Source organism: Gopherus evgoodei, chromosome 6, assembly GCF_007399415.2.
Source record: "Gopherus evgoodei ecotype Sinaloan lineage chromosome 6, rGopEvg1_v1.p, whole genome shotgun sequence".
Lineage (NCBI taxonomy): Eukaryota > Metazoa > Chordata > Testudines > Testudinidae > Gopherus > Gopherus evgoodei.
This window is the reverse complement of record NC_044327.1, coordinates 127,162,338-127,175,347: the sequence shown is the minus strand read 5'-3', so window position 1 is coordinate 127,175,347 and position 13,010 is coordinate 127,162,338. Positions and strand designations below refer to the sequence as shown.

General features: G+C 37.7%; 1 protein-coding gene across 2 annotated transcripts in view; it reads left to right on the top strand.

Moving 5' to 3' along the window:
* The window catches only part of PIK3C3 (phosphatidylinositol 3-kinase catalytic subunit type 3), a 130,795-nt gene that overhangs the window by 24,680 nt on the left and 93,105 nt on the right, over positions 1 to 13,010 (top strand). For both annotated transcript variants that reach the window (XM_030566668.1, XM_030566669.1), the window contains 3 exons: positions 1,685 to 1,780; positions 8,365 to 8,436; positions 12,708 to 12,812. In XM_030566668.1, coding sequence (XP_030422528.1) covers positions 1,685 to 1,780; positions 8,365 to 8,436; positions 12,708 to 12,812 — 273 coding nt within the window. The remainder of the gene's footprint in view (positions 1 to 1,684; positions 1,781 to 8,364; positions 8,437 to 12,707; positions 12,813 to 13,010) is intronic.

The window sequence follows — 13,010 nt, the reverse complement described above, 5'->3', positions numbered from 1 at the left end:
AGAAATCAATCTAAAAAGAATGACTTTCTCTGGCATTAGTGTTACAGAGGTAGCTGAAAATAGATCTAGATATCAGTTAACTTGGCTATAGGTGCTTAAGACTGTTAGAGCAGCATGGAGTGGGGTGGAATTGAAGTTATCAGAACAACTTCCTTCAGTAAACTTCAACCCATGTAAACTTTGCATTAAACTTGTAATCAGTTTCTAATCAACTCACAACCTTTTGTTTAAATTGATGTTGATTTGGGAGGGAAAATATTGCATCTGGAAACTTTTTTTTTTTCTTTTTTTTTTTTCTTTTTTGCTTAAATCAATGATCTTCTTAAATGGCCTGTTCTCTGAAAGGTGCATAGACTGTCCACCTTACTCAACACATCTGCTTCCTGTGTTGACAGCTGCTTGCTTGTGTAAGGCTATGCAGCTTTTAGTGACATGGTTGTGATAAAAGGAGTGCAGTGTAGCTCTCCTGCTGACAAAAAAAACTTCCTCCCACAACTAGCGAGTGGCGTTAGTGTTATCCACAGGAGAGCGCATCTGCTGAGAAAGTGCTGTTCACACCTGGGCTTGTCATGGACAAAACTTGTATTTTGGGGAGTGTGGTTTTTTTTTTTTTATTTATTTTATTTTTTTTTTTTGAACACCTCTGAAGGACAAAAGTATTTTGTCTTTTTGTCTTGCCAGTGCAGATAAAGCCTAAGAATATTTTTTTGGCTACTTGGCATTTCAACGAGACCTGCAGAGATAATGAATTGCACTTCTGTAGCACCTTCCATGGGGGACTCTAAAGTGCTGTGCAAATTCTAACCTTCAGTGAAACATACCTGTTTTAGAGAAGGGACAGCTAGCACAGAAGAGTTGTGGGAGGAAGTTTTTTTTGTCAGCAGGAGAGCTACACTGCACTCCTTTTATCACAACCATGTCACTAAAAGCTGCATAGCCTTACACAAGCAAGCAGCTGTCAACACAGGAAGCAGATGTGTTGAGTAAGGTGGACAGTCTATGCACCTTTCAGAGAACAGGCCATTTAAGAAGATCATTTTTGGCTTCATGGGTTAGCACTTCCCTCCCGAATTGGGGGCAGGAGTTCAATTTGTAGATTAAAAACAAATAAGCAATTGATTTAAGCAAAAAAAAAAAAAGTCATTACTGTGCTTTAATTACAAGACCAGCCTCCCCTTCCTGGAGAGTCCATACCTCCTTGGGTGGGCAGACTAATTCTCTTGTGAGTTGTGCAGAGCTGTTTACTATTCTTCAGTAGCAGAATTTGATATGCAAACCAGAAACACACCCCAAAACTCCAAGATCCCAAGTTTTATTTGCATTGTTAGCAATTAGTAAACTTATAAACTGAGCAGACAGTATCTTGAAGCCATTGGTGTGCCAACATAGCACCATTTAGTGCAACTTTAACTGTTATTCCACTGGATCACTTAAACCGTTTCCTCTTCTTGAATGCAAATGTTGGTTGTAGAGTGTGAATGACAATATATAATGCCAGAGGAAGCTTGTGTCTTAGAGTAAGTAGTTATGTGAAATTATAAACTGAGTAATTGCCACAACGTCTGATAATTTGCTCCATCAATTACAGCACAAAGGAAATATGGTTATTACTGTTAAGAAAATGCTGAAGATTGATGCTCTTCTTTAATATACAATCCACATCTTTAGTCTGTTTTCTTTTTAGAGTGAAAAACGAAGTTCTAATTTTATGTACTTGATGATTGAGTTTCGGTGTGTCAAGTGTGATGATAAAGAATATGGAATAGTTTACTATGAAAAGGTATGTGCCTTGCAGGTTTTATGATCTCTTTTAAGAATAAAAAAGCAAACTTGCAGCAAAAAATATTACAGGTTTTCCTGCTGAGATGAAATATTTTGTTGCAAGATAGCAGTAGACAGCTGTCAGTGGCAGCTGTTTATGTACATACAAATCAAATAGTATAGCTACAACAAGATTACAGAAGTCCATCATTCATGTAATGCAGTTCAAGATTACAGAATTTAATATGTGCAAATGATTGAAAACTTTTTCATTTATTGTTCCCCAAATCAAGTAGTACTTTCAGAGTAGCTTTATGTAAAATTGGTTCTTGGATTTGGATAAAGAGAACTAGATGTCTTCACTGGTAGACTTAATACGGGCTTGGCTTATCAAAACTTCGCGCAAGAGCTGTGCCAATAGGCAGCCTCATTTGTCTGAGCAAATAATGGAAATTTATTTCCCCAATATTCTTTGTTCTAAAAACACATTTTGATACCTTTTTTAATAGGTTTTCATGACAATAACAAATAAATGAAATCTCCACTTTCCTCTGTATTGTATTAATACATTTTGCGTTTATGTAGCATCTTGCTTCTAAGGATCTAAGGCCACTTTACAAACATTAACAAACTCCCCCAAATAACTTGCAAGGTAAATAAGTATTCTTATCCTTATTTTACAAATGGGAAGGTGAAGGTAAGAGGATAAGTGAATTTTCCAAGACCACTTTGCGGTTTGAAAAGCTGGGATGATAATCTGGATCTTCAGATTTTCATATGCTTTAGCCACAAAACCATCCAACTCTCCTACCTTGATGTAGTTTTTCCTCAGGTAAGTGTTTTTGTTGGAGACTGTCTGATTGCAGTATATATGTGTTCGCTTTTCTAATATAGTCACATCACTTTTAATATCTTGTTCTGTGGTCTGTAGAAAAGATATGATCGTATGGTTCATAACAGACATTTGCGCATATAGGCTGTATATTATAATTATAAAGTGTTGTGTTATACAGATATTGTATCATGATGTCCACTTTTCTAGTGCTCCCTTTGTCTACGATTTTTGAAGTGCTGCTGTTGCATTTGAACGATGCACTTCAGAGTGGAAGGATGGTTATGGAACATGCCTGTGTTTTGCCCCCTACATGCATGTTTGATTGTAGTGGGAACTGAATTTGTGCTGTCTTAATGTGTTGCATATATTTTTTTTGCTCTTGGGGGAGAGAATGCTTGGTTTTAAACCAAACAAGTAGAAGTGGTTAGAAAAATTCCAGTGACACACTTTTTCATTGAAATTTGCCAGTTGGAAATTAAAAATGGCTCCTGGAGACTATTTGATTTCAATGAAGTTCTTTGCATTTTCATTTTGAATTGGACCGAAACCAAATTCTGAAACTGAAATCCTCTACGAAACAGAATTACTTTTCTCTGCATAGCTCTTCAAACAAGCTAGAAAGTATTCTCAGAAGCATGAAGAAGGAATATAATTAAGGTATAAAGCTGGCTTGCTAAGCATCATAAGATAATTAGGTGGGTAACTGCAGAGCTTAAAAGTAGAAAGCCACAATTTGAAGGACTTGTTAAAAAAGCTACTTCACACAAATTCAGGACCACTTTTCTGGAAACAGCAGAAAACAGTCCATAAATTAGTTGCCTGTCTTCTCCAGTTGGTTATGCTTCCACTTAAAATACAAAGATCACCTATCCAGCATATAGACTGTAATGGAACTAGGGTAGGTTGTCACCTGTCTCTGAGTGATAGTCTCAATGAAAATTACTTGTCACAATCGTGTTTGATAGATTTGTTTTTTGGTGTTGTGACAGAGAATCAGCATGTTAAACAGCTGCTGACAGAATCTGAGTTTTTGTGACTCAACACTCAATTACTATACATAAAATGAAATGGCAGTGGCCCCTTCTGTATTCTCTATCAACTTAATTTTAATGCAGTATTTAAAATGTGAGGAATGTCAGTCTGCAGGTAGCAAGAACATAACTTCCAATTTCCCTTTTAGGCAAACATCACTCATTCTGGAAATATCAGTGTGTGAATTCCAAAATGCAAATATCTCATCTCATCTCATCTCTATGGGTAAATGAACTCCAGCATTTTTCATGAACATGTATTTTCATATAGGGTTTAAGTGAAAACAGCCTTGTATTGAGTAAATAGGGCAGTTGCAGAGCCAGATCCATTTAACGGATATTCTCATTAGAATATCTTTCCCAATGTTAAAACCTTTTTTTTTTTTTTTTATCAGTTTCTGAAGCCTTGCCTGTGTGTCCATCTAGGTACTGGATACAGATAGTTGTATCCTGCTGGTACAGCTTGGAACCCTGGTTTAACTAACCACATAGTATGAGATCAATAGAACCTCCTATTTGTTAGTGTTTTAGAAACTGATAAATACTGTAATTTCAAAGAGGTACAGCAGAACCTTGCTTGATCAACACTTCACTTTACCGTAATACACTTTAATCTGCAAAATTGGCAGTGTCTCTCCACCTTTCATCAAAGAATAAATAGCGGAGAGTGATAGTGAAGTCTTACATTTGTAAAAATGTCATTTCTGGAATAAAGTGGAGTATCTTTAATAGTATGCTATAAAATATTTAATTAAACCAAACTCAAACCTTACTCTGTATTCTTATGAAGTTTGGCCAGTGGCGGATTAATGATTTTGCCGCCGCCAACCCCATATGAACTTGGTTTAGTTTTTTTTACAAATTTATTTGAACTAAAATGAATCTAAATATCATTGCAATAATTGAACACTTACAAGTTTTATTATAAATAAAATTACAAGTACAGTGGACTCTCGCTTGAATGTGTGTCTATATAACACGGTTTCGCTTATAGCGCGGGAACGTGCATGGATCCAAAACTGAGAACCGCTTAATTTCTTCCTTCCGGTCATATTATTAATGTTTAGGATTCCCACAAATATGTTTACTAAATGGTGTCACGCTGTCATTGGTGGTTTCAGTACTGCATTGGCCTGCTAAACCCAAGGTTGTCAGCTCAATCCTGAGGATTGGTCCTGCTTTGAGCAGGGGGTTGGACTAGATGACCTCCTGAGGTCTCTTCCAACCCTGACATTCTATGATTCTATAATGCGCGCTATGATTGGTAGAATCGCGGCGTCACTGATGCCACATTACAAAAATGCTGCTGTTATAAATTTGCCATCCTAGGCCTAGGCTTTGTCGTCCTAGGCGACAATACGTTGCTGGGTTTGGCCTCACATTTGTTTGAGACCTCCATGGCAAATTAGCAGGTAAACAATTGTTGGCGTGAATTATTGAGGTTACACAGTCAGGGACACCATAATAGATATTGATGTTGTTTGAGTGAAATAGAGGGGTCAGAGTTGCACATTCCTTATCCATTTGAAAGGTGGGTAAAACTGCCAACATGCTGCTTCAGTTGACTGATGTCATTGTCTGTCTGTCTCCAGAATATTTCGTAGCCTATTCTGAAATACAGCTATTCTATCTTTAATGAGAGAATTTGGGCCATGAGAGCAATGATAGAATTCAACCAACTTGCAAATTCTTTACCGTTTAAGGGTTTTTTGTGCTAAAACATAATGAAATTATAAAGACAGAGTTTCCTTCATTTGAGCTGAATAACTAGAGTAAGCAAAAATAGGTCATTCTGGTTTCATGTTCAACTTTTTATGTGCAATCTATAAAAATCGGTGGGCTGACCTGTTAAGTAAAGTTTTTTGCTTTTTTTAAGTTTGATTTTTTCACTGTAACAGAACAGCATGGTGACAGAAACACTTCACTTTTTTGTTTTTAACTAAAATATTCAAAGCTTAAAAAATACAGATGAAATCTTAGAAAAAAGTGAATTATTGGCTTTCATATCACTAGTTGAGCACTAGACCTTGGAACAGCTTACTGCTATATCAAAGTCAATTCTTAGTATTTTAGGCCTTTATAAACTTGCCACTGTTAAAACTTTAAGAAGTTCATTGTTTCTTTTTTCTAATGGTATAAGATTTTTCTTTTTTAGCCTTGAGATGCAAGGGATGTCAGACCTTAATGATTGTATTGCCTTTTTCTCACCTAAATTTACGATTTGTGTTGTAGATGAAGGGGGAGATTTTTCTGAAGTACAAATGGGGGTAAGCCTCGCAACTTCCACTTCATCAGTTGTGTTGGGGCACCTCTCTCCCCTTGGGGCCTTTGAAAATCTCCCGTTAATATTTTCTACCATCTAAAAGATAGAATTCAAGGCTTTCCGGTGATATGAAATATTGATTTCTAGTTTTGGCATTCTCCAGAATAAGGCTGATTAAAATCACAATTTAATTAGTGGATAAAAAGCAAGACAGCAGCCAGAACATTTTGTTGTTGTTGTTGTTAAGAACCAATACCTTGTAACCTGGCAGGTATACAAAAGAATGGTTTACACCACTGGAGAAAAGGATGCCGAATTAACCAGTAAAAAAAAAATTATCCATTTCTGAATTAGCTCGGTGAAGTACTAGCTCACTGGTCCCTAACAGGTACTTCTAAATAGTCCAGGGCTGAATTTAGCAACTACTATGCTAATCTGAGATCCAGAAAATTTCAGACCTCCACAAAATGTTCACATTTAAAAAATACTGTCTTAAGTCAGAAGACGATGACAGTGGGTAGGATTTTCTAGAGCTCTCAGCATTGGTCTCACTCTGTTTTCATGGAAGCAAATTGCTCAGTAAGTGTGTGTGTGTGTGTGTGTGTGTGCTTGCTTTTTAAATTAATTATATTTTTAAATCTGGAACTCTTGAGTCTTTATTCTAACTGTTACTAATTCTTTGTGTGGTCTTGGTCAAGTCACTGAGGGTACACCTACATTTGAGCTGAGAGGTGTGATTCCTAACTTTCATAGCTAGGCTTCAGCTAGCACCTGAAAATAGCAGTGTGTCCACAGTGACATGAGTAGCAGCTCTGAGTTTTATCCCGTCTGACCCCCGGGGTACTTCTATGCAAGCTAGGAATCATCTCTCCTAGATCAAAAATAGATGTACCCTGAACCTCAAATGACCCATCAATAAAATGAGGATACCTGCCTATCTTGTGGGGTATTGTTAAGATTAACGAACTAATGTTTGTACAGCAATTTGAAGATATACTAAGTACTAAATATTTATTATTAAATGCATTATGATAAACTGAACAAATAGAAAATGCTAAAGGGAAATCATCATAACGCACAATCTCCAGATGAGTTTATTGTATGTTTTTAGATGTTTTGGAGGGAAAACTCGTAACATAGGATTAGCCATAGTTACAGTGGGCATGGGGGGATGGGAGGGTGGCGGTAGTGGGTAGATAAGTGGTTCTGCTTTTATACTAAACTTCTCCCCTACTACTCATTTTTCCGCATCGGCCTGCTGCTGCTTGTCGAACACCTAGATTGTAAGCTCTCACATGCAGGGACAGAACTTCTTTGCTCCTTGTCTGTATAGTGCCCAGCACAATGGGGCCATTGATCCTGGGTTGTCACTCCCAAGCAGGTGCTCCTGTAATAGAAATAATAAATATATACTGTAGCACCATACATCTTAATTAACACTAAAGTCATCGTCTATGCAATATATTATTTAATTTTATAATTGAATTGAGCAGAACTGAAGAGGATTGTCCTTTTTCTTTGACTTGAATTTTTAAATCTTAAATTGCTTTTCATATTAGGTAATCATACATTTATTCACAGGCTGGGCTTTACACCATCCACGTATTATATGCATCTTACTTAGTTAAGAAGTATTGTTTACTTTGTGTGTGTGTTGTCACAATTGTCTGTAAAAACATTACCGTATTATTGCATTTATTAGCTTTGTCTGCCTAAAAATTTCCTCCAATGTATACTTAATTTACTGGAACAAAACCAAGCTTTTGTTATAGTCAGCACTGCAGAATCAATATATGCACAGAAAAGTGAGCTATATATTAGTCTGCCTCATGTATCATCCACAAAACTGCTAGCTCTAGTGGAAAAAAAACTAGAAGCAGATAGCTTTGTGCCATTCTGCAATTTCTAAAAAGATGCTTCCCAAAATGGTGGTCTGTGTTGCACTTTCTACTGAACCCTCAGTATAGGTTATGTCTCTTTGTGTTCATTTTCCCTCAACTCCAGCAAATACTCCAAATCAGTAAACCCATATTTTCATGATGGGACATTTAAATTTTGTCCATAAGTGTTTTGGCTACAGCTTTTGAAAATTGTTTGCCCACACAATGGGTCCTTCTAAGCACCTCCAGAACAGATACATCATAGTAGTGAAAACTTCTATCCATTTTTTCTCTAAAATGCTAATGCTGATGAAGTTTTAAAAAATTATACTGATCTCTAAATTTGTCACATAAATAGATGGAGTTTATCCTTCAGTCTCCTATTTCCTTCTATCTTCTCAACGTTGTCAAAAATTAACTGGAAAAATTCCTTTCTATATTTTCTTATCCTTTATGCTTTTTGTTGGTTATGCATTGAAAAATTAATTGCTTTATTTTCTCTTGAGTATGGAAAATAGTAAAGTCTGACAAAAGACACGTTGTTCATTATAACTTGAGACATTTATTGTGCCTTTCAATTATATTGCTATCCAGGATGGTGATGAGTCATCTCCAATTTTAACAAGCTCTGAGATTGTTAAGGTTCCAGATCCCCAGCTGTCTATGGTGAGTAATTTTCTGTGCAGTACAATCCAGATCATAACAAAACTTCATTGTGGGGTGTTGTGAAGTTCTTACAAGTGGTGGAGAAAAACTCTTGACAATTGTATCTGCTATGGTCTTAAGTTTTTAATTGCAGCACAAAGTTGTGGCTACTGCCAGTGTAAGTATTGAGTAAGTCTAGTTGAGAAATAGTAGTGAGATTTTTAATTTATCAGTTTGTTATTAGGCTTGGTCGGATGGTCAAATATTTTTAGTTCATCAAGTGTCCTCTGCATATTCCCATTCATGAGACTTGTGCTGACCAGTTCAGCAGGACCTTAGAATCTCCTGATGATAGTGCTCGTTAGGATGCCCCTGCAGCTTCACCCCCACCCTAGCACTTGAGCATACTCTGAGGATGTGGGTATAAAAGGGGCATGGCTCTCATTGCTGCCTCAGTTTCTTCCATCCACAGCAGTGATGTGAACCTGTCTCTGTTAGGTCCGTACTTTCATATTTCGCTAAGACTTCTGCATCACATATACCTATGTTTTTCTATTGGTTCACCATTTGCAGTATAGAGTCTTAGCCTTTCCACTGGACCCAGAGTTTTTACAAAATGCCTGGCTCCAATAACAGTGTGTTTGAGGAGGCAAGGAATTTTCATCTTCTCTTACTTAGATGATTGGCTCCTGAAGGCTCCCTCCGAAGATTTAAGGAAGGCCATTCAGATTATTCGTTCTGTGTTTGGAACCCTAGGTCTTTTCATGAATGGAAAGTATCGAAGGAGTAACCATGTTAGTCTGTATCCACAAAAACAATGAGGAGTCCAGTGGCACCTTAAGGACTAACGGATTTATTTGGGCATAAGCTTTTGTGGGTAAAAAACCCCGCTTCTTTAGATGCAACTGAAGAAGTGGGTTTTTTTTTTACCCATGAAAGCTTATGCCCAAATAAATCTGTTAGTCTTTAAGGTGCTACTGGACTCCTGGTTGTTCCTAAATGGAAAAAGTCTCTTTTCTCCCATCACAAAAGATTCCATTCAATGGTGTAATTCTTGACTCTATATAAAAGGAAGAGCTTTCCTTCCAGAAGAGAGGTTTTTAATCATAAATGGCACAGATTCCTTCAACATCCCTCTCAGAATGTAGGTTTTTGGTTCACTGGGTCAAGACTGATGTTATCCACAACATATGTGACTCTGTATGCCAGGCTCAGAATGAGTCATCTTCAGCACTGAATCCTAAAGAACTTCAATCCCATTATGGACTGTATGCTAAAAGTACTCACTGTTCTGAGGAAAGTGTATCTTCCTCTAATGTGGTGGTTGAAACCACAGAATGTCCTCAAGGGAATTTTGTTCAACTCAGCTCCTTTGTTAATAATAATTACAGATTCCACAAAGATAGTGTAGGAAGGGAGGGATACAACTTTGCAATATGTTTATTCAAGGTCTTTGGACCTACAGAGAATTCCATTACATATGAATGTACTGGCACTGAGGTCAATCCACCTGGGTCTCAAAGTGTTTTTCACAGGTCTGGAATGAGGTAATTCAAGTGGCCATGGGCAATGTTTTGGCAGTGTAGTATTTGAACAAACAAGGAGGCGCTCGATTTTCTCAACTATGCAGAAAGACAATAAAACTTTTAGGCTGGTATATCCAGTAAAATAGATACCCAATTGCCCAACACATAGTGGGGCAACACAGTATGATTGCTGATCAACTGAGCAAAGATTTGTTGCAGATGCACAAATGGTCTCTAAAGAATTCTGTTACCCAGGATGTTTTCAGCCTTTGGGGATTTCTGGTCATTGGTCTCTTTGTGACAAGATTCAATTAAAAAAGTCTCTGTTTTTTTGCTCAAGAGCTGGCTCAGGCAGTCTGTCATTGAGGGATGCTTTTAATATATGCATTGCTCCCATTTTCACTTATCACCAGAGACTTAAAAAAGATAAGGCAAGATTGAGCCGGGGTGATTCTCATTGCTCCAGCAGGGCCAAGGCAGCAGTGGTACACTGAGTTACTCCAGTCATCCAAAGGCAACTACAAGATGCTCCTGTTATCAACAGACCTGCTGTCCCAGGTCTTCCGTCCAGATCTCTGATTGTTACATCCGGCAGCATGGGTAATATGCCTTTGATAGAGTCGAAAGATTGTGTTCGGCTGAGGTGCAACAAGATATAATTAATTCCCAAAAGCTGTCAAATTGAAAGAAGTTACAAGTCCAAGTGTAAAAGATTTGTTTTATAGACAACTGAAAGAAGTGTTGACCAATTTCAGTTCCCATACAACTTATTTTCGAATATTTGTTACACTTAAAAGTAATAGGATTGTCTTTGCCTTCCAGTGAGGCCCATGTAGCAGCAATAACAGTGCATCGTACTCATGTTAATGGAAAATCTATTTTTTCATGTACATTGGTAAAAAGCTTTTTAAGAGGCCATTTCAGTCTGGATCCTCTCAGCATGGAACCTGGTCCCACCATAGAATCTGAATTTAGTTTTAACTCAACTTGTGGCTTAACCATTTGAACCTCTAGTGAGCTGCTCTTTGTCTCTCACTGAGGACAGCTTTTATAATAGCTGTTAGTTTCTCATAGAAGACTAAAAAGTGAACTTCATGCATTGATGGCAGACCCTTTAAACCAGTTTTTTTAAAGACAATGTGATTCTTAGACCGGCTCCTAAATTCCTTCCTGAGGTGATTTTGGAGTTTTTGTGTAAACCAAATTATCAGTCTACCAATATTCTTTCCAAAGCATCATTCAGGTAAAGGGAAGACCAAATTACATTCATTAGCTGCTAAGAGAGTACTAGCATATTACCTGGATAGACTATTTTTCCCCTTTTTGATACATGCAAAGCTGCTGCTTGAAGGTTGGTTCATGCCTTTGCAAAACATTATGCATTGGATCTGGCATGGAGGGCTGATACTCTGTTTGGTAGAGCGGTACTCCAGTCTTTAACTAGAACTTTGAACCCCTATAGCCAATTTGCTGTACTGCTTGCTAAACTATCCCATGAGTGGAAATATGCAGAGGACATGCGAAGAAGTGAAGTTGGGTTACTTGTAACTGAAGTTCTTCGAGATAAACTCTGCATGTTCGTGCTCCCTGCATATCTTCCCCACTGCTGCAGAGTCCAAATTTCAATATCTTGGTGTTCTGCTTTATCAATGGAAGGGACTGAGGTGGCAACTGCTGCCACAACCCTTTTATACCCACAACCTCAGAACACAATAGAGTGACGGATAGTGCACATGGGCACCCTGATAGTCACGACTCTCAGAAGGTTCTATCATCCTGCTGTGCAGGTTGGCATAAGTCCCAGGAGTATCAATATGCAGAATCCAACTTGGCAAACTCCAGTTACAAGTAACCAACCTTCATTTATGGCAAGGGTGGTGAGGGAAGTTACACTGTTAACACTTCCATTGTGAGGGAAGGAGAGGCAATTTGGAGACAGGTGAGAAAGGAAGGTGATGATTACCTTAGTAAAGGAGATGGGAGATATAAGGCAAGAGGGAGAAGAGGAGGGGAAAAATTTTGAAACTGAGAAGAGGCAAGTTAAATATTGCCCCAGGTACTTATGTGAAATCCCTTTCTTGCTCCACTTCCTTCTGTTGTCCTCATTGTATTTATTGCCTAAATACAGTTCTAGAAAACAATTCCATTATTGTGAATGCCAGTTCAGCTGGGTGGGTATTAGCACCTTCAGGAGCCCTTGTGTCAGCACCATGCCATCTAACACTGCTGTCAGGTACTCCAATTGGCGCAGTGCTGAAAATGATGTTGGCAGCTGAAATCTTGTTCACACTGTTGCTTCTACTGTTTCTATTATGGCTTCAGCTGAATCAATATTAACAAGCTTTGGGGTTAAAAACATGTAATGTATGCAGAGCCTTTAGACTGTAAGCTCTTTGGAATGATGCTTGGCCATAAAGTGTCTAGCATCTTTAGTGCCTTAGCATGTTTAGGTGCTGTGTAAATGACTTTCATTTTGAACAAATGCCTTGATGACAACCGTTCATCCAAAGGTGAGAAATGGTTATAAAATTGTATTTTAAGTCTAAAATGATGGTATTGTCTTATTCCACAAACTGCTCACTGTGGAAAGTATATGCACTTTAAGCAGTGAATCCGGAAGACAGAGTAGTTTTTAGATATGAATACTTAAGCATGTAATACATTATTCAGGATATTGGTGAGTCTCTGCTAGACAGTTGCATTTCAAGACTCTTTTCAGTGGAGTTAAATATTTTAACCACTGACTTTTATTTTGTGTATTTTTAGGAGAATTTAGTAGAGAGCAAACATCACAAACTTGCTCGAAGTTTAAGAAGTGGGCCCTCTGATCATGATCTCAAGCCTAATGCAGCTACTCGAGATCAGCTTAATGTAAGTTTGTAACTTTCATTTGAGTCTTTGCTGTCTGTAAGTATACAGATTCAGTTTTGCTAAATGACTTTATTCAGTGTCTGACGCCAAGTTTGAAAGGAATACAATAGATATGTGATTTCTCGTTAATGTGAAATTATGTGTTGTCAATAAGAGAACTCACTTGGAGGTGAGTAGTTGTCTGGTCCAGCTCATGAA